General features: G+C 38.4%; 3 protein-coding genes across 4 annotated transcripts in view; 2 read left to right on the forward strand and 1 right to left on the reverse strand.

Annotated features, from left to right (window-relative positions):
* The window catches only part of sgsh (N-sulfoglucosamine sulfohydrolase (sulfamidase)), a 20,811-nt gene extending 5,115 nt beyond the window's left edge, over positions 1-15,696 (forward strand). Inside the window, exons 7-11 of the mRNA XM_036948066.2 lie at positions 1,641-1,844; positions 4,230-4,386; positions 5,386-5,592; positions 14,524-14,625; positions 14,894-15,696. Coding sequence (XP_036803961.2) covers positions 1,641-1,844; positions 4,230-4,386; positions 5,386-5,592; positions 14,524-14,625; positions 14,894-15,002 — 779 coding nt within the window. The 3' untranslated portion in view covers positions 15,003-15,696. The remainder of the gene's footprint in view (positions 1-1,640; positions 1,845-4,229; positions 4,387-5,385; positions 5,593-14,523; positions 14,626-14,893) is intronic.
* A 1,737-nt stretch (positions 15,697-17,433) lies between these two features.
* npb (neuropeptide B) lies at positions 17,434-19,150 on the forward strand. Its single transcript, XM_021556568.3, has 2 exons — positions 17,434-17,906; positions 18,569-19,150. Exons 1-2 carry the CDS (start codon positions 17,637-17,639, stop codon positions 18,695-18,697), a joined length of 399 nt encoding a protein of 132 aa, XP_021412243.3. The 5' UTR covers positions 17,434-17,636; the 3' UTR covers positions 18,698-19,150.
* Positions 19,151-19,950: 800 nt separating this feature from the next.
* gnav1 (guanine nucleotide binding protein (G protein) alpha v1) overlaps positions 19,951-23,494 on the reverse strand; it is a 48,189-nt gene continuing 44,645 nt past the window's right edge. Inside the window, exons 8-10 of one of the 2 annotated variants that reach the window (XR_016485681.1) lie at positions 22,128-22,215; positions 20,781-21,793; positions 19,951-20,739 (exon numbers count right to left, since the gene is read on the reverse strand). Coding sequence is in view for 1 of the 2 variants with exons in the window: in XM_090195346.1 (XP_090051472.1) it covers positions 21,603-21,793; positions 22,128-22,215 (279 nt within the window). In the remaining variant the exon portion in view is untranslated. Of the gene's footprint in view, positions 21,794-22,127; positions 22,216-23,494 lie in introns of both variants that reach the window. The other variant, XM_090195346.1, reaches the window with a different exon arrangement.

Here is a 23,494-nt window from a genome sequence, read left to right on the forward strand (position 1 = left end):
AATAGAGAGAGGAACACACACCGACATGAATAGAGAGAGGAACACACCAACATGAATAGAGAGAGGAACACACACCGACATGAATAGAGAGAGGAACACACCAACATGAATAGAGAGAGGAACACACACCGACATGAATAGAGAGAGGAACACACCAACATGAATAGAGAGAGGAACACACACCGACATGAATAGAGAGAGGAACACACCGACATGAATAGAGAGAGGAACACACCAACATGAATAGAGAGAGGAACACACCGACATGAATAGAGAGAGGAACAAACACACACACACCAACATGAATAGAGAGAGGAACACACCAACATGAATAGAGAGAGGAACACACCAACATGAATAGAGAGAGGAACACACCAACATGAATAGAGAGAGGAACACACCAACATGAATAGAGAGAGGAACACACCAACATGAATAGAGAGAGGAACACACCAACATGAATAGAGAGAGGAACACACCAACATGAATAGAGAGAGGAACACACCAACATGAATAGAGAGAGGAACACACACCGACATGAATAGAGAGAGGAACACACCGACATGAATAGAGAGAGGAACACACCAACATGAATAGAGAGAGGAACACACCGACATGAATAGAGAGAGGAACAAACACACACACACCAACATGAATAGAGAGAGGAACACACCAACATGAATAGAGAGAGGAACACACCAACATGAATAGAGAGAGGAACACACCAACATGAATAGAGAGAGGAACACACCAACATGAATAGAGAGAGGAACACACCAACATGAATAGAGAGAGGAACACACCAACATGAATAGAGAGAGGAACACACCGACATGAATAGAGAGAGGAACACACCGACATGAATAGAGAGAGGAACACACCAACATGAATAGAGAGAGGAACACACCAACATGAATAGAGAGAGGAACACACCGACATGAATAGAGAGAGGAACACACCAACATGAATAGAGAGAGGAACACACCGACATGCATGAACACACACAGACGTGTATTTGAACTCTATTTATCACACAGCTAATACATGACTGGTAAACTTCTCCGCTGTAGGTATTAGTCTGATTCTACACCATGAATCCATCCACGGCCGTGTCCCAATACCCACACTAGCGTACTACATACTTAAACTGCATACTCATTTCTAGTAGAATTCACTCGTCTTTTCCCACCTCACGTGTTTGACAACAGCTGATAATCAGATAAATTGACGCGCTGCCAAAATGAACTAATGGCGGGAGGCAACGCAATCGCTCATCACATGACCCATTCAGAGTTCTGTTTTCTACATTTCACAAACTATACTGAACAAAAATATAAACGCAACAATTTGAAAGACTTTGTCTGAGTCACAGTTCATATAAGGAAACCAGTCGGTTGATATAAATTCATTAGGCCCTAATCTATGGATTTCACATGACTGGGAATACAGATATGCATCTGTTGGTCACATTACCTTAAAAAAAATGGGCCTCAAGATCTCATCACGGTATCTCTGTGCATTCTAATTGCCAATCGATAAAATGCAATTGTGTTCGTTGTCCGTAGCTTATGCCCATACCATAACCCCACCGCCACCATGGGGCACTCTGTTCATAACGTGTCCTCTCCTGTCTTCCATAGGTATTGGTCTGGTGCTGGCTGAGTTGAGGGAGGCTGGTTATGAGAATGACACCTTGGTGATCTACAGCTCTGATAACGGTATCCCTTTCCCCAACGGACGCACCAACCTGTACGGATCAGGCACCGCAGAACCCATGTTGGTGTCATCACCTGAACACAGGGAGAGATGGGGAGGAACCAGCCAGGCCTACGTCAGCCTACTGGGTGAGATGGAGGGAGGGGGAGCAGGAGGGAGGGAGGGACCAGCCAGGCCTACGTCAGCCTACTGGGTGAGAGGGAGGGAAGGAGGGACCAGCCAGGCCTACGTCAGCCTACTGGGTGAGAGGGAGGGAAGGAGGGACCAGCCAGGCCTACGTCAGCCTACTGGGTGAGAGGGAGGGAAGGAGGGACCAGCCAGGCCTACGTCAGCCTACTGGGTGAGAGGGAGGGAAGGAGGGACCAGCCAGGCCTACGTCAGCCTACTGGGTGAGAGGGAGGGAAGGAGGGACCAGCCAGGCCTACGTCAGCCTACTGGGTGAGAGGGTGGGAGGGGGAGCAGGAGGGAGGGAGGGACCAGCCAGGCCTACTGGGTGAGAGGGAGGGAGGGGGAGCAGGAGGGAAGGAGGGACCAGCCAGGCCTACATCAGCCTACTGGGTGAGAGGGAGGGAGGGGGAGCAGGAGGGAGGGAGGGACCAGCCAGGCCTACATCAGCCTACTGGGTGAGAGGGAGGGAAGGAGGGACCAGCCAGGCCTACGTCAGCCTACTGGGTGAGAGGGAGGGAAGGAGGGACCAGCCAGGCCTACGTCAGCCTACTGGGTGAGAGGGAGGGAGGGAGGGGGAGCAGGAGAGATGGGAAGGGAGGGACCAGCCAGGCCTACGTCAGTCTACTGGAGGGAGGGATGAGAGAATGATGGTTGGAGGGAGGGAGAGAGAATGATGGTTGGAGGGAGGGAGAGAGAATGATGGTTGGAGGGAGGGATGAGAGAATGATGGTTGGAGGGAGGGATGAGAGAATGATGGTTGGAGGGAGGGATGAGAGAATGATGGTTGGAGGGAGGGATGAGAGAATGATGGTTGGAGGGAGGGATGAGAGAATGATGGTTGGAGGGAGAGAGAATGATGGTTGGAGGGATGAGAGAATGATGGTTGGAGGGAGGGAGAGAGAATGATGGTTGGAGGGAGGGATGAGAGAATGATGGTTGGAGGGAGGGATGAGAGAATGATGGTTGGAGGGAGGGATGAGAGAATGATGGTTGGAGGGAGGGATGAGAGAATGATGGTTGGAGGGAGGGATGAGAGAATGATGGTTGGAGGGAGGGATGAGAGAATGATGGTTGGAGGGAGGGATGAGAGAATGATGGTTGGAGGGAGGGATGAGAGAATGATGGTTGGAGGGAGGGATGAGAGAATGATGGTTGGAGGGAGGGATGAGAGAATGATGGTTGGAGGGAGGGAGAGAGAATGATGGTTGGAGGGAGGGAGAGAGAATGATGGTTGGAGGGAGGGATGAGAGAATGATGGTTGGAGGGAGGGATGAGAGAATGATGGTTGGAGGGAGGGATGAGAGAATGATGGTTGGAGGGAGGGATGAGAGAATGATGGTTGGAGGGAGGGATGAGAGAATGATGGTTGGAGGGAGGGATGAGAGAATGATGGTTGGAGGGAGGGATGAGAGAATGATGGTTGGAGGGAGGGATGAGAGAATGATGGTTGAAGGGAGGGATGAGAGAATGATGGTTGGAGGGAGGGAGAGAGAATGATGGTTGGAGGGAGGGAGAGAGAATGATGGTTGGAGGGAAGGAGAGAGAATGATGGTTGGAGGGAGGGAGGGAGGGAGAGAGAATGATGGTTGGAGGGAGGGAGGGAGAGAGAATGATGGTTGGAGGGAGGGAGAGAGAATGATGGTTGGTGGAAGGGATGAGTGAGAATGATGTTTGGAGGGAGGGAGAGAGAATGATGGTTGGAGGGAGGGAGAGAGAATGATGGTTGGAGGGAGGGATGAGAGAATGATGGTTGGAGGGAGGGAGAGAGAATGATGGTTGGCGGGAGGGAGAGAGAATGATGGTTGGAGGGAGGGAGAGAGAATGATGGTTGGAGGGAGGGAGAGAGAGAATGATGGTTGGAGGGAGGGAGAGAGAATGATGGTGGAGGGAGGGAGAGAGAATGATGGTTGGAGGGAAAGAGAGCGAGAGAGGAAAAGGGAGGAGGGAAGAAGGTATTGGTGGATTGACTGATAATAGCTGGGGAGAATTAATTAATGGATGTGTGGATGTATTTCTTGATGCATGTGTAATACCACTGTTACCATTAGGGGGAGACATAACTACCCTTCTACAGTATATGTTTGGGAGATCACCTCAAGGAAAGGAGGAAGGAAGGATTTTAAAAGTAATTTAACCACTATGTTTAAATCTCAATTTGCCTTTCCACGATTCCTCACATCCTCTCTCCTCTTTCTCAAAGCCCATTGGTGGAGAAGTTCAGAGGGGGAAAACCTTGGCTGTTCTCCTCCAATGTGCTTTAAGGAGGCAAGGAAATTGGATGTAAGAAGTCACAGGAAGATAAATTGTGATAGAACCTAACCATCTCTCTCTCTACCTCCCTCCAGACATCACCCCCACCTTACTGGACTGGTTCTCCATCCCGTACCCCTCATACTGCCTCCCGGGCACCCCCACCACCCCTGTCAGCCTCACAGGCCGCTCCCTCCTCCCTGCCCTCGTCTCCGAACCCTCACCTGCTGCCTGGAAAACCGTCTACGCCAGGTAAAACCCTCCCCCACCGCCTGGCACACTGTCTACGCCAGGTAAAACCCTCCCCCGCTGCCTGGCACACCGTCTACGCCAGGTAAAACCCTCCCCCACCGCCTGGCACACCGTCTACGCCAGGTAAAACCCTCCCCCACCGCCTGGCACACCGTCTACGCCAGGTAAAACCCTCCCCCACCGCCTGGCACACCGTCTACGCCAGGTAAAACCCTCCCCCACCGCCTGGCACACCGTCTACGCCAGGTAAAACCCTCCCCCGCTGCCTGGCACACCGTCTACGCCAGGTAAAACCCTCCCCCGCTGCCTGGCACACCGTCTACGCCAGGTAAAACCCTCCCCCGCTGCCTGGCACACCGTCTACGCCAGGTAAAATCCTCCCCCACCGCCTGGCACACCGTCTACGCCAGGTAAAACCCTCCCCCGCTGCCTGGCACACCGTCTACGCCAGGTAAAACCCTCCCCCACCGCCTGGCACACCGTCTACGCCAGGTAAAACCCTCCCCCGCTGCCTGGCACACCGTCTACGCCAGGTAAAATCCTCCCCCACCGCCTGGCACACCGTCTACGCCAGGTAAAATCCTCCCCCGCTGCCTGGCACACCGTCTACGCCAGGTACAAAGGAAGGAAGGAAGGCACGGTGTGTTAGATGTTGGTGTTATAACCAGTTAACCACTGAGACTATATATATAGGGTGATTTCCCAGACACTGTGATTACACCTACTGTAGTCCTGGACTTAACAGCATGTTCCATGCTGATTCTCCGCTGAGAATGATTTTTAGTTCAGGACTAGTTAGAATCTGTGTCCGGGAAACTGGCCCATAGTGTGACTTTCTTTCTTTGTGTGTATTAGGTAACACTTTACATTACAGGGTCCTTATTACTGTTTAATTATTACTTCAGTCTAACGAGTATTGTAATTACTCATTACTACACTGTACTTTGGATTCTTGCTTTTTTTTATGTTTTCTTTGTTCTTCTGCACTGTCTACGGCAGCCAGTCCCTCCATGAGGTGACCATGTACTACCCTATCCGCTCCATCCACCAGGGGGCGTACCGCCTGCTCCACAACCTCCACTACCGCATGCCCTTCCCCATAGACCAGGACTTCTACGTCTCTCCCACCTTCCAGGACCTGCTGAACAACACCCTGACCGGACAGCCCACAGGCTGGTTCAAGACCCTGCAACAATACTACTACAGGTACTGGTATAATACTATTATATACTATATTATACACTATTATATTATACACTATTATATTATACACTAGTATACTATATTATATTATACACTATTACTGGTATAATACTATTACTATTACTGGTATAATACTATTATATACTATATTATACACTATTATACTATATTATACACTATTATACTATATTATACACTATTATATTATACACTATTATACTATATTTTACACTAGTATATATCTGAATAACACCCTGACCAGACAGCCCACAGGCTGGTTCAAGACCCTGCAACAATACTACTACAGGTACTGGTATAATACTATTATATACTATATTATACACTAATATATTATACACTATTATATTATACACTATTATATTATACACTATTATATTATACACTATTATATTATACACTAGTATACTATATTATATTATACACTATTATACACTATTATATTATACACTATTATATTATACACTATTATATTATACACTATTATATTATACACTATTATATTATACACTAGTATATTATACACTAGTATATTATACACTATTATATTATACACTATTATATTATACACTATTATATTATACACTATTATATTATACACTATTATATTATACACTATTATATTATACACTATTATATTATACACTATTATATTATACACTATTATATTATACACTATTATACTATATTATATTATACACTATTATATTATACACTATTATATTATACACTATTATATTATACACTATTATACTATATTATATTATACACTATTATATTATACACTATTATATTATACACTATTATACTATATTATATTATACACTAGTATACTATATTATATTATACACTATTATACTATATTATACACTAGTATACTATATTATATTATACACTATTATATTATACACTATTATACTATATTATATTATACACTATTATACTATATTATATTATACACTATTATACTATATTATATTATACACTATTATACTATATTATATTATACACTATTATACTATATTATATTATACACTATTATACTATATTATATTATACACTATTATACTATATTATACACTTATATTATACACTAGTATACTATATTTTACACTATTATATTAAATACTATTATACTATATTTTACACTAGTATATATCTGAATAACACCCTGACCAGGCGGCCCACAGGCAGGTTCAAGACCCTGCAACAATACTACTACAGGTACAATACTATTATTATTATATACTATATTATATTATACACTATTATATTATACAGTATTATACTATATTATACACTATATTATACACTATTATATTATACACTAGTATACTATATTAAACACTTATATTATACACTAGTATACTATATTATACACTATTATATTATACAGTATTATACTATATTATACACTATATTATACACTATTATATTATACACTAGTATACTATATTAAACACTTATATTATACACTAGTATACTATATTATACACTATTATATTATACAGTATTATACTATATTATACACTATATTATACACTATTATATTATACACTAGTATACTATATTAAACACTTATATTATACACTAGTATACTATATTATACACTATTATATTATACAGTATTATACTATATTATACACTATATTATACACTATTATATTATACACTAGTATACTATATTAAACACTTATATTATACACTAGTATACTATATTTTACACTATTATATTATACAGTATTATACTATATTATACACTATTATATTATACAGTATTATACTATATTTTACACTATTATATTATACACTATTATACTATATTTTACACTATTATATTATACACTATTATACTATATTTTACACTATTATACATCTGAATAACACCCTGGCCAGGCGGCCCACAGGCAGGTTCAAGACCCTGCAACAATACTACTACAGGTACTTTTTGAAGGAGATCCCTTTCTGTATCTGAGTTTAGAGAGGACAGATAGACATAGTGAGGGGTGTAGAAACCCCAGAGAACCCCCGTCGCTGCGGTGGCGTTTGTGGTTCGGAGTCAGGAGCTTAGACCGATACATCCAACACTATTATACTAGACTATAAACCGGGAACTTTGGGTCCTGGATGCTGATTGGCTGAAACAACTTTTCAGCCGTATGTACAGTGCATTCGGAAAAGTATTCAGACCCCTTGACTTTTTCCACATTTTGTTACGTTACAGCCTCGTTCTAAAATGGATTAAATAAATAAAAATCCTAAATCTACACACAGTACCCTGTAATGACAAAGTGAAAACAGGTTTTTAGACATGTTTGTAAATTTATTACAAATAAAAAACTGATACCTTACTTACATAATTATTCAGAACCTTTGCTATGAGACTCAAAATTGAGCTCCGGTCCTTTCTGTTTCCATTGATCATCCTTGAGATGTTTCTACAACTTGGATTTACCACAGGCGGACTCCAATCAATTGATTGGACATGATTTGGAAAGGCACACACCTGTCTATATAAGGTCCAACAGTTGACAGTGCATGTCATAGCAAAAACCAAGCCATGAGGTTGAAGGATTTGCCCGTAGAGTTTCAAGACAGGATTGTGTCGGGGCACAGGTCTGGGGAAGGGTACCAAAACATTTATGCAGCATTGATGGTCCCCAAGAACACAGTGGCATCCATCATTATTAAATGGAAGAAGTTTAGAACCACCAAGACTCTTGCTAGAGCTGACCGCCCGGCCAAACTGAGCAATCGGGGAAAAGGGCCTAAGTCAGGGGGGTGACCAAGAACCCAATGGTCACTCTGACAGAGCTCCACAGTTCCTCTGTGGAGATGGGAGAAACTTCCAGAAGGGCAAACATCTCTGCAGCTCCACCAATCAGGCCTTTATGAGTAAAGGGTCTGAATACTTATGTAAATGTATTATTTCAGTTATTTTATTCACAAACATTTCTAAAAACCTGTTTTTGCTTTATCATCATGGTATTGTGTAGATTGATGAGAGAAAAAAAAACAACAATTGAATCAATTTTAGAACGAGGCTGTAACGTAACAAAATGTGGAAAAAGTCAAGGGGTCTGAATACTTTTCCGAATGCACTGTATATCAGACATTATAAACTGTGTGGTTCCAGCCCTGAATGCTGATTGGCTGACATCCGTGGTATATCAGACCGTACACCACGTGTATTTTATTTTATTTTTTATTTTACCTTTATTTAACCAGGTAGGCAAGTTGAGAACAAGTTCTCATTTACAATTGCGACCTGGCCAAGATAAAGCAAAGCAGTTCGACAGATACAACAACACAGAGTTACACATGGAGTAAAACAAACATACAGTCAATAATAAAGTATAAACAAGTCTATATACAATGTGAGCAAATGAGGTGAGAAGGGAGGTAAAGGCAAAAAAAGGCCTTGGTGGCAAGGTAAATACAATATAGCAAGTAAAACACTGGAATGGTAGTTTTGCAATGGAAGAATGTGCAAAGTAGAAATAAAAATAATGGGGTGCAAAGGAGCAAAATAAATAAATAAATTAAATACAGTTGGGAAAGAGGTAGTTGATAGGGCTAAATTATATGTGGGCTATGTACAGGTGCAGTAATCTGTGAGCTGCTCTGACAGTTGGTGCTTAAAGCTAGTGAGGGAGATAAGAGTTTCCAGTTTCAGAGATTTTTGTAGTTCGTTCCAGTCATTGGCAGCAGAGAACTGGAAAGAGAGGCGGCCAAAGAAAGAATTGGTTTTGGGGGTGACTAGAGAGATATACCTGCTGGAGCGTGTGCTACAGGTGGGAGATGCTATGGTGACCAGCGAGCTGAGATAAGGGGGGACTTTACCTAGCAGGGTCTTGTAGATGACATGGAGCCAGTGGGTTTGGCGACGAGTATGAAGCGAGGGCCAGCCAACGAGAGCGTACAGGTCGCAATGGTGGGTAGTGTATGGGGCTTTGGTGACAAAACGGATTGCACTGTGATAGACTGCATCCAGTTTGTTGAGTAGGGTATTGGAGGCTATTTTGTAAATTACATCGCCAAAGTCGAGGATTGGTAGGATGGTCAGTTTTACAAGGGTATGTTTGGCAGCATGAGTGAAGGATGCTTTGTTGCGAAATAGGAAGCCAATTCTAGATTTAACTTTGGATTGGAGATGTTTGATATGGGTCTGGAAGGAGAGTTTACAGTCTAACCAGACACCTAAGTATTTGTAGTTGTCCACGTATTCTAAGTCAGAGCCGTCCAGAGTAGTGATGTTGGACAGGCGGGTAGGTGCAGGTAGTGATCGGTTGAAGAGTATGACAAAACATGTATTTTTACTGCTCTAATTACGTGGGTAACCAGTTTATAATAGCAATAAGGCACCTCGGGGGTTTGCAGTATAGCCAATATACCATGGCTACGGGCTGTATCTGGGCACTCCACGTTGTGTCGTGCATAAGAACAGCCCTTGGCCATGGTATATTGGCCATATACCACACCCCCTCGTGCCTTATTGCTTAAATATACCACGGTTGTGCAAAAATACTTGTTTACTTTTCTATTTATGTTGGTAACCAGTTTATAATAGCAATAAAGCACCTCAGGGGGGTTGAGGGACATGTCAATAGGGGGGGTTGAGGGACATGTCAATAGGGGGGGTTGAGGGACATGTCAATAGACCACACACCTTTGGGCCTTTAGTATTTGCTTAATTATTCTCTTATGTAGCGGTATAAGAACAGTAGTACCATCTTCATTACCATAGAAATGAAACCATACAATATAAACACTATACAATATAAAACTATACAATATAAACACTATACAATATAAAACTATACAATATAAACACTATACAATATAAACACTATACAATATAAACACTATACAATATAAACACTATACAATATAAACACTATACAATATAAAACTATACAATATAAACACTATACAATATAAACACTATACAATATAAACACTATACAATATAAAACTATACAATATAAAACTATACAATATAAAACTATACAATATAAACACTATACAATATAAACACTATACAATATAAAACTATACAATATAAAGCATAGGATTCTATATACAATATAAACACTATACAATATAAACACTATACAATATAAAACTATACAATATAAAGCATAGGATTCTATATACAATATAAACACTATACAATATAAACACTATACAATATAAAACTATACAATATAAACACTATACAATATAAACACTATACAATATAAACACTATACAATATAAACACTATACAATATAAACACTATACAATATAAAGCATAGGATTCTATATACAATATAAACACTATACAATATAAACACTATACAATATAAAACTATACAATATAAACACTATACAATATAAAACTATACAATATAAACACTATACAATATAAAACTATACAATATAAACACTATACAATATAAAGCATAGGATTCTATATACAATATAAACACTATACAATATAAACACTATACAATATAAAACTATACAATATAAACACTATACAATATAAAACTATACAATATAAACACTATACAATATAAACACTATACAATATAACACTATACAATATAAACACTATACAATATAAACACTATACAATATAAAGCATAGGATTCTATATACAATATAAACACTATACAATATAAAGCATAGGAGTCTATATACAATATAAAACTATACAATATAAAGCATAGGATTCTATATACAATATAAAACTATACAATATAAACACTATACAATATAAAGCATAGGAGTCTATATACAATATAAAACTATACAATATAAACACTATACAATATAAAACTATACAATATAAACACTATACAATATAAACACTATACAATATAAAACTATACAATATAAACACTATACAATATAAACACTATACAATATAAACACTATACAATATAAAACTATACAATATAAAACTATACAATATAAACACTATACAATATAAAACTATACAATATAAACACTATACAATATAAAACTATACAATATAAACACTATACAATATAAACACTATACAATATAAACACTATACAATATAAACACTAAACAATATAAACACTATACAATATAAAGCATAGGATTCTATATACAATATAAAACTATACAATATAAACACTATACAATATAAAACTATACAATATAAACACTATACAATATAAACACTATACAATATAAAACTATACAATATAAACACTATACAATATAAACACTATACAATATAAACACTATACAATATAAACACTAAACAATATAAACACTATACAATATAAAGCATAGGATTCTATATACAATATAAACACTATACAATATAAAACATAGGATTCTATATACAATATAAACACTATACAATATAAACACTATACAATATAAAACTATACAATATAAACACTATACAATATAAACACTATACAATATAAAACTATACAATATAAACACTATACAATATAAAACTATACAATATAAAACTATACAATATAAAACTATACAATATAAACACTATACAATATAAACACTATACAATATAAAACTATACAATATAAAACTATACAATATAAAACTATACAATATAAACACTATACAATATAAACACTATACAATATAAAACTATACAATATAAAGCATAGGATTCTATATACAATATAAACACTATACAATATAAACACTATACAATATAAAACTATACAATATAAACACTATACAATATAAACACTATACAATATAAACACTATACAATATAAAACTATACAATATAAAACTATACAATATAAAACTATACAATATAAACACTATACAATATAAACACTATACAATATAAAACTATACAATATAAAGCATAGGATTCTATATACAATATAAACACTATACAATATAAACACTATACAATATAAAACTATACAATATAAAGCATAGGATTCTATATACAATATAAACACTATACAATATAAACACTATACAATATAAAACTATACAATATAAACACTATACAATATAAACACTATACAATATAAACACTATACAATATAAACACTATACAATATAAACACTATACAATATAAAGCATAGGATTCTATATACAATATAAACACTATACAATATAAACACTATACAATATAAAACTATACAATATAAACACTATACAATATAAAACTATACAATATAAACACTATACAATATAAAACTATACAATATAAACACTATACAATATAAAGCATAGGATTCTATATACAATATAAACACTATACAATATAAACACTATACAATATAAAACTATACAATATAAACACTATACAATATAAAACTATACAATATAAACACTATACAATATAAAACTATACAATATAAACACTATACAATATAAACACTATACAATATAACACTATACAATATAAACACTATACAATATAAACACTATACAATATAAAGCATAGGATTCTATATACAATATAAACACTATACAATATAAAGCATAGGAGTCTATATACAATATAAAACTATACAATATAAAGCATAGGATTCTATATACAATATAAAACTATACAATATAAACACTATACAATATAAAGCATAGGAGTCTATATACAATATAAAACTATACAATATAAACACTATACAATATAAAACTATACAATATAAACACTATACAATATAAACACTATACAATATAAAACTATACAATATAAACACTATACAATATAAACACTATACAATATAAACACTATACAATATAAAACTATACAATATAAAACTATACAATATAAACACTATACAATATAAAACTATACAATATAAACACTATACAATATAAAACTATACAATATAAACACTATACAATATAAACACTATACAATATAAACACTATACAATATAAACACTAAACAATATAAACACTATACAATATAAAGCATAGGATTCTATATACAATATAAAACTATACAATATAAACACTATACAATATAAAACTATACAATATAAACACTATACAATATAAACACTATACAATATAAAACTATACAATATAAACACTATACAATATAAACACTATACAATATAAACACTATACAATATAAACACTAAACAATATAAACACTATACAATATAAAGCATAGGATTCTATATACAATATAAACACTATACAATATAAAACATAGGATTCTATATACAATATAAACACTATACAATATAAACACTATACAATATAAAACTATACAATATAAACACTATACAATATAAACACTATACAATATAAAACTATACAATATAAACACTATACAATATAAACACTAAACAATATAAAACTATACAATATAAAGCATAGGATTCTATATACAATATAAACACTATACAATATAAACACTATACAATATAAAACTATACAATATAAACACTATACAATATAAACACTATACAATATAAACACTATACAATATAAAACTATACAATATAAACACTATACAATATAAACACTATACAATATAAAACTATACAATATAAACACTATACAATATAAACACTATACAATATAACACTAAACAATATAAACACTATACAATATAACACTAAACAATATAAACACTATACAATATAAAACTATACAATATAAACACTAAACAATATAAAACTATACAATATAAACACTATACAATATAAAGCATAGGATTCTATATACAATATAAACACTATACAATATAAAGCATAGGATTCTATATACAATATAAAACTATACAATATAAAGCATCGGAGTCTATAAACAATATAAAAACGATACAATATAAAATAAATGGTTCTATATCTATGATACTACTATTACCATAGAAATATAATTAATAGAATGGGCTTGGAACCTCTAACCCTGGAAATTCATTCTATTTCTATGACTACGACAGGGACCGCTGGGAGCTTTTTGACTTGCGGTCGGACCCAGAAGAGGCTGTGAACCTGGCTGGGGACCCGGCTCTCGCCCCGGTCCTGGAGAGCCTCAGAGACAGGTTAGTATTACTGTTCTATAGGGATATTAGGGATTAGGGATCGATTAGTGTATCATCGATATGGATATTATGGAGGGTTGCAAAATTCCCAGAAATCCGGTTTGGAAGATTCCCAGAACCAGGATGGAATAAGCAAGAAATGTGGAATTCTTCAAACACAAACTTGGGAATTTCGAGAAAGCCAAACCATTTCCCCCTTGGGGGTATTTCTTATGTTATATCTTATGTTATGTGTTATGTTAATTATTTCCTAATGTAATGTTGCCAGGCTGCTGAAGTGGCAGTGGACCACTGGGGATCCGTGGGTCTGTGGACCAGACGCTGTGCTGGAGGACAAACTGGAACCACACTGTCGACCGCTCTACAACGGACTCTGACCGCAACTAGACCACAACTGGACTGTGATTGATTGTGGATCCAATCATATTTATTTTATAAAGCCCTTTTAACATCAGCAGTAGTCACAGTGTGCTTCATAGTTAGCCGGCCTGAACCTCCACAGAGCAATCAATGCAGAAGACGAATCACAGTGGCCAGGAACATCTCCCTAGAAAGAAGGACTCTAGGAAGTAAGATGGACAGGAATCTGGCTCCGACGATGACTCATCCTTTTCTGGCTGTACCAGGTAGAGGTTAAGAGTACATGTGGTCATTAAGAGTGCATGTGGCCATTAAGAGTACATGTGGCCATTAAGAGTACATGTGGTCATTAAGAGTACATGTGGCCATTAAGAGTACATGTGGCCATTAAAGTGGTACTTGGGGATTTTGTGCAGCCACAACTGTCTTTATTTTAATGTGAGTTATAACCCATGAGTTATGACTATAGGGCCAGGAGTTTTGACCAGAAACCACCTCGTGACCTGAACAGGAAGAACTATGGGTTGTGATTAAGACCATCGATGGCTGAAAAACAAAACAAACGTGGTGTAGCTTCAGTGCAAATATTCTGGACTTCATACCATGTATGTTCTGGACTTCATACCATGTATGTTCTGTATGATGTCAGTTTAACATCTAGATGTCGTTGGGATTTGATGTATTTTGTCAAATAAAGTATTTTGTTGCTTCTCCTGTTGTTTATTTCATCATAATGTCATCTGTATTTAAGTTCTTAAAAGCTGGTTATATGAACTAGTTGGAGCATCACAGTTTAAAGTCTCTCTCTCTTTGGTATCAAACTTATATTTGGGGATGGGGGATGAACGGAAATGTAAGAAGGAAACAGAAATGTTCTGTTTTATTTACAGACCTTTTCATTCCAAGCTTGTGTTAATTATTTCTGATGATGAAAACGCATGTGTGACAGGCTACGTGGGCCTAACAGTGCACTGAAAACATATTTTATAGCCCAAGAGTAAAATCTAGGATTGTTTCTAGGCTATATTATATCAGCCTGTTGCATGTGGATCACACAAGTCGGCTACCATCAGATCCGGCTGAATCACAAGAACCACAGACGATTTGATTCGTTTTTAAATCAGACTACTCAGTTCCATTCGCGTTATTTGGTCAGATTATTGATGATCTGCTCTCCGATATTGGAGATGGCCTTTGATCAGCACTTTTAAGTTAACTTAAAAAAAATATATTTTTTAAGTTTAATGGAGCCTATGCGTAATTATTATATTCCCATTTGGTCATGTATGGACGACAAGGTGGTATTTGATATTTGATTAGAATCCCCATTTGCTGTTGCGATAGCATCAGCTACTCTTCCTGGGGTCCACACAAACCATGACATAATACAGAACAGTAATAGACAAGAACAGCTCAAGGACTGAACATCATTTTTTTTTTAAATGGCACATGTAGCCTACATATCAATACATACTGTACACCCAAACTATCAAATAGGGGAGAGGCGTTGTGCCTTGTGGTGTTGCTTTATCTGTCTTTTTGAAACCAGGTTTGCTGTTCATTTAAGCAATAAGAGACGGGAGTTCCCTTCAATAATGACTATATAATACTGTACGCTTTCTTGAATTTGTTCTGGATTTGGGGACTGTAAAACAAAAGACCCCTGGTGACATGTCTAGTGGGTTAAGTGCGTGTGTCAGAGCTGTGTGTAAATTGAGCCCTCTGATTACAATGAAGAGCAAGACGTGCCGCTCTGTTCTGGGCCAGCTGCAGCTTGACCAGACAACTGGGCAATAATCAAGAGAAGACTAAACTAGAGCCTACACTTGCTTTTTGGAGAGAGGTGTCATAAAAGCAGATGATTCTTTATTACGGACAGACCTCTCCCCATCTTTACAACCGTTGAATATTTATGTTTTGACCATGACAGTTTAGACTCTAAGGTAACACCAAGTAATTTAGTCTCAACTTGTTCAGCAGCCACACCATTCATTGGTTATATAGGCTGTTATCTAAAAATGGGGATCTTATTTACACTGTTGTGGAGGTACGGGGTTCTACAGAAGGATAAACTAACAACTGAAAACGTGTGCTTTTTAGGATAGCCTATAATTTACGAGCACTTGAACACATTTCCTAATCCATTCAGTGGGCTGTCTCTCTCCTCTCTCTCTATCCCATTTCTGTAAAGTTAAAGCATCTGAAGCTGGACCATTTATGACGAAATTCCAGTCATATGCCAATAAACGTAATTTACTTTCTAGTTTTCAAGAAACAGATGAGGATCGGTGTGATGTCACTATGTCAACCTCCCCAAACACAGGGGTAAAGAGAAAACGCATACATCCGGATTGGATTGTTCATCTGCGTGCGTAAAAGATGAATCATTCAATCTTTCTGATCCAATTGACAGGTCACGATCGTGCCGCGCGCCTATATAAAACGGTCACAACATTCGAGAACACCCAACCAACGGAAGAACCCGCCAACAAGAACGTCCGTTGATATTGGTAACCTAGGCTACAGCTCACCAGAGAAGAAGACAAGAACAGAAGAACCAAAAACATCCCGACGACAACCGAACCAACCAACCAACCGAACCAACAGTCAAACCAACATTCCATCCAGCTGCGTAAAAAAGGCGTCACGAGATGGAGAGGTCTGTTAGATTCGCCGTGGTGTGCGTCTGTATCTCCATGCTTATCTCGTGCCACCCTATCGAGGCGTGGTACAAGCAGTCCACCGGACCGAGCTACCACTCGGTCGGCCGAGCCTCGGGTCTGCTGTCCGGGATCCGGAGGTCCCCGTACATCCGGAGGTCTGAGTCAGAAGAAACGGTGATGGACAGCGGGGAGAACACCGGCACCGAGAACAACTTGGTGACTGACGGTAACCGACAGACCCCCGTACTCAAAAACATGGTAAGTGTGATTTGGGAGGTAAAATCGTTAAAGTCTAAGGTAGATGGTACCCAAAGAGAGGCCCTATTAGTTCGATATGTGGTAAAATACAGTACATTTCTGCTGAGATTCTACCTGCACGCAAATTAATGAAGTGAATTGATTACCATTATAACAATGGCCAAATTTGACAATGTATTTTTGGGGGGCAAAGTGCCGTAGTCACATTTAAAAGTTTAAACATCTTTTAAATGTGAGATTATATAAATTGGAATCGACTAGGAAGTAGCGCGCCAGACATCAGACCACTGCGTAAAAGGCGCTGTCCTTCAGCACCAAAGAGACGCGCAATTTGCCTACTGTCAGAAATTAAAACGTTTTAGCAGTCTTTATACCCGATAAAATACATTGTAGACTATAGGCTAGACCTACTTGAATAATAGCCTATAAATAGTAACCTGAATGTGACAAAAACGGAACTAAAACCAACCTTTGACAAGACAAAATTTCTCAGTAGTCGGTCTATATTTCAATGTGACAATAAGTACAAATCATTTTCATTTCTTGAAAATTTGTATCCATTTCTATTTTTCTACATTTCAGCACATTTTCCCCAAACAGGTCTACTTTAATGTGCCACAATTAATGACTGAACATCATTTAACTCGCCGTTTCTCTCTCAGGCTATCTGTGTGACAGACATCTCTCCCAACCTGAAGAGCTGCGAGCTGCTGCGGGACGGGACGAGTACGTTCCAGTGCAAGGCTGACGTGTTCCTCTCCCTCGACTCGCTGGACTGCCTGGCCGCGTGAGACCCAACAAATCTCCCGCCGGCGCCAACAACAACAGTTGACTTTCCGCGAGGTAGACGGGCGAGAACGCAGGCAGCGTGAGAGAAAAAGGACCGGTGATCGATGATGACATTGAATGTTTTCTCATCATTTATATATATATATATAAAAAAAACGGATGTGAATAATGTTTGTTTAATACTAGCGGTGTAAAACAAAACAAAAAAAAGACAAAAGACAAAACGAAAAACCCAAAGTGCAATGTGTGTGAGAGGAAGTTGTTACTAGGCTACAAAGCTATCTTTTGTCACCCCCCTATATTCCTATGCCGACCCTCACCCAGACCCTTCCTTGTAGGTTACCTGCGTTGCCTAATGTAGGCTATTATTACACGTTCATAAATCGTTGCCTGCTGAGCAGAACCTGTCCAAGTACTTTTATTTATTTTATTAAAATGAACAAATATTGCTAATTTGATTGGTGTACATTTGTATTTATGCTTGACTGATAGTAGCCCAGGCTACATATTCATTGTGGAAACAAATGAAGATGTTCTTTTGTGCAGTAGGACCTAGCCTATTTCGAAGCCTCAGCAACACAAATCACTTATATTTAAATATTTTCATCCAGACAATGGTTTTCACTGAAACACATTTTTCTGCAGTCAGTTGCACTACATAGCCTATTCTAAACTGGGTAGTTAGAGCCCTGAATGCTGATTGGCTGAAAGCCATGGTATATCAGACCATATACCATGAGTATGACAAAAAAGTACTGTTCTAATTACGTTGGTAACAAAGTTTATAACAGCGATAAGGCACCTCAGGGGTTTGTGGTATATGGCCAATATACCACGGCTAAGGGCTTTATCAAGGCACTCCGCAGTGTGTCGTACTTAAGAACAGCCCTTAGCCGTGGTATATTGCATATATACCACAACGCCCTCAGGCCTTATTACTTAAATCTGCTTTGTTTTACTTCCTAAAAACGACGACACGGCCAGTAAACAAACGACTCCGAAACATTCAAATAATTATTTCATTGGCATAGCCAATTAATCTGAAGACACCAAGGTCAAGTTATTTCACAAGATCGACTGAATTATAATCCAATTCTGTGTCCAAATCTCAACCCAAAAACTCAAGATTAAAATGTTATTAGATGACAGAAGCATATTAAACAGAATTTAAATAATACAAGGCGTACATAAAAAGGTACTTTTTTACCCCCCAAGACCCCCATAAACGGGCACAATTAGGAATGATTCACATAAATACATAATGGTAAGATTTTATTTCTCAAATGCTTAGACAATAGTTTGATAGCAATAGTCTTCCAACAGATACTTGTCTGTTGAGCAACTTAGACAAAAATCCCCAAATGAATGACAGAATAAAACATGTAAATTAAGAAAAAAGAGGAGCGAGAGAAAAAGGAAGAGGTGTTTGAGAGAGGGAGAGAGAGAGAGTGAGGGAAAGGAGAGCAGGACACAAGAGTGATGAGATTTACTGCAGTTAAATAAAGCCAGTTGTTTTCTGTGATCTCTGTCCCATTAAGGAGTGATAGGCATTGATGGATGGAAGGAAAATGCACGTAGTCTGTATGCATGAGTGAACCCCTTAACACACACACAGTATGGATGAGTGAACCCCTTACCTCACACACACAGTCTGTATGGATGAGGGACCCATAACTCCACACCTCCACATCAGTAGCACACTGCCCGCGCATCTAATGGACAAACGGTAAATCCTCCTGCCTGCCTGCCCCCACACACACACTAAGACATGCACTAAGCTGAGTGAGCATTTAGCTGGATGACAGTAACCGAGCAACCAAAGCTGAGAGGAAGCCTATCATTACCGTCTACAGGGTCCCTCCAATGAGCTCTGGTACGAATAAGAAATATAACAAGTATGTTAAGAATTAAAACGTTGATGTTGTATTATTCCTATTCTGATTAGGGTTGCATAACAACAACAATAACACAAATAAATATGTACCATAGTCCATGATTGTTCACAAAAACAAGGAGAGGGAAGTGAAATGTTTCCCCAAAGGACCTCGTCCTTGTTCCAGGAAGAGAAATGTTTCCCCAATGGACCTCCTCCTCGTTCCAGGAAGTGAAATGTTCTCCAATGGACCTCGTCCTCGTTCCAGGAAGAGAAATGTTCTCCAATGGACCTCGTCCTCGTTCCAGGAAGAGAAATGTTCTCCAATGGACCTCGTCCTCGTTCCAGGAAGAGAAATGTTCTCCAATGGACCTCGTCCTCGTTCCGTGAAGTGAAATGTTCTCCAATAGACCTCCTCCTCGTTCCTTGAAGTCATGTAAACAGTTCCAGAGGAACTGAACCGAGGGGTCTTTCATTATGAAGTCGACTTCAACACGCTTTTCTTCCAGAACCAGAAAACGGAGTAGGGTGACGGAGTCCCTAGTCACTGATCTTGGGTCAGTTTTCCATTATCCCCACTAACGGTTAAAGAGGAAATCAGCAGTTGAAACGATAACAAACCGTCTCCCCGCCCGTTTTGGTAAACAGCTGAGGGACGGGGCTGGAGAATTGTAACCTCTCTCAAATGCATAGCTAGAGCTATGGATGCAAAGACTGTCAATCCATGATATCAACATTCTAGTTTTAACCACGTTGAGGCTATTTGTTCACATTTACGTTGTTTACAAACTGAGTAAAACAAGCTTATATTTTGAATGAAGCTCATGAGGCATTTATAAGTTACATTCAAGAATCAATGGGCCAGTTGCTAAGTCCAAAAATGGACGTAGCAACAGCTGATTGACCCTTTAAGGTTATGATTTGGTGAGGGGAAGCTGAGTCTAGCTCTGTACCGAGGGAAACTTCACCCCAGAGTCCAGAAGCCAACCAGCACCATCGGAACTGTTAGAACTCATAGGAACTCTTAGAACCAATCATAGCAGAGAGACGGCCTCTAGGTTCTCTTTGATGATGGTGTCCATGACGACCTGGAAGACAATCTGTACGTTGGAGGTGTCCGTTGCCGTGGTGAAGTGGTGGTAGATGAGTTTGCTGGGCGTGGCGTTGAGAGACACAAACATTCCGGCAATGTACCGGGCCGCAGCGTCAACGTCACAGTCTGCACCTGAGGAGGGAGAGAGGGAGAGGGGGAGAGGGAGAGAGAGAGAGGGGGAGAGGGAGAGAGAGAGAGGGAAGAGGGGGAGATGGAAAGAAAGAGGGTTTAAGGCAATACCGTTTTCAGAGTTAGTTTCATATCTTGATAAGATGTTGTATTATCATGATGGCTTCCTCTGATCTCAAGCCTGTATATTGTTATTTTATCAATGACAAAGAAGGCCATTTCATGTCAAACACCAATGAATTGCAATGGCATTAACAGTCTGGTCACATATGTTTTACCTATTGCGTGTGGTGCACGTGTCGTGTGTGTGTATTAGGGTGTGGTCAGTGTGACTGACCTTTGAACTGCGGCACATACAGCCGCAGATGCCGCCCCGAATGTAAAACCTTCTCTTGAAAAAGATCGATCTTGTTCATAAATAAGATCTGCAATAAATAAACAAATACATTAATAAATACAAAATATCTGACATCCCTGGTCGGCAATTATACACAAATACATAAAGTGGTAAACAAACATACAGATGAACAACAGGGAGGACGTTCAATCAACGTTCAATCAACGTTCAAACAACGTTCAAACAACGTTCAAACAACGTTCAATCAACGTTCAATCAACGTTCAATCAACGTTCAATCAACGTTCAATTAATGTTCAATCAATATTCAAACAATAATAATATTGTGGTTACTGGTGTCAAACCATTTACTGTAAATACCACTTCCATGTGATACAGATATAACTGCAGAATTATACTGCTCATCAATCAACCGTAAATGCCAGTTGATGATTGGTCAAATCTGTACATGTGATTGGGAGAGCGATCACTGGCGAATTCAGATCAATTACCTAGTGAAGCCTTGGCTACAGGAGGATTGATTGAGCTAGCTGTCGCAAGTATTGTGGGGTGAGTCAACACACTGTCCCTCCACTGACTGTCCCTTTCACAGTACACAACACTCTGACTCAGTGGCTTGCATCCCAAATGGCGTGCTATTCCCTATATAGTGGACTACTGACATTTGGGACGCATCTTAGTTCACTGTAGTGGTTCACTAGTGGACCAATTAAAAGTCTATGAGGAGTTCTCATTCTACCTGGCTTTGGTTCATTTGGTTAAAAGAACAACAACTGGCTAGATAATGATGGATGAACTGAATTGAATGAAGAGAATAATGAGAGAGTGTGTGTGTGTGTGTGTGTGTGTGAATGTGGTGTGTAATTAACACAGTGGAACAGTGGGTGGAGGGTTATAGGTTAGCAGACTCACAGACACGCCCTGATAGATTAATTACTCGGTCTCACACACGTACGCATGCACACACCACCACACCAAGTGGGCATGAAAAACACACTAAGGAGGTCCCATTAAACAAGCTCGTTACACTGTCCTTCATTTGATGAGGGCGGGTGCGTGTGTTGGTGTGTGTGTGTGTGTGTGTGTGTGGGTGGGCTGGAAGCAAGCAGAATGCACATCTAAATTACTGTTCGCTGTTTAATTACGAGTGACAAGGGACCTATTAGAACAAAGGCTGTGGTCGGTCGTGTGTGTGTGTGTGTGTGTGTGTGTGTGGGTGTGTGGTTAGATATTGCAGAGGCATGTCCACTCAGGAGCCACGAGTGACATAAATGACAAGTGAGAAAGAGAGAGAACGAGAAAGACTTCCTTCATGTTTGCTTCACTCATCCGTTCCCACTCTGTCCT

The sequence above is a fragment of the Oncorhynchus mykiss genome, chromosome 13, assembly GCF_057628025.1.
Source record: "Oncorhynchus mykiss isolate SJ-2025 chromosome 13, ASM5762802v1, whole genome shotgun sequence".
Taxonomy (NCBI): domain Eukaryota; kingdom Metazoa; phylum Chordata; class Actinopteri; order Salmoniformes; family Salmonidae; genus Oncorhynchus; species Oncorhynchus mykiss.

What these genes read in the sequence shown, in the direction of transcription:
- npb (XM_021556568.3), top strand. Translation starts at nt 17,637, where the DNA reads ATGGAGAGGTCTGTTAGATTCGCCGTGGTGTGCGTCTGTATCTCCATG. An exon ending in CCCCCGTACTCAAAAACATG is followed by an intron (nt 17,907 to 18,568) that starts GTAAGTGTGATT and finishes TTTCTCTCTCAG; the next exon opens with GCTATCTGTGTGACAGACAT.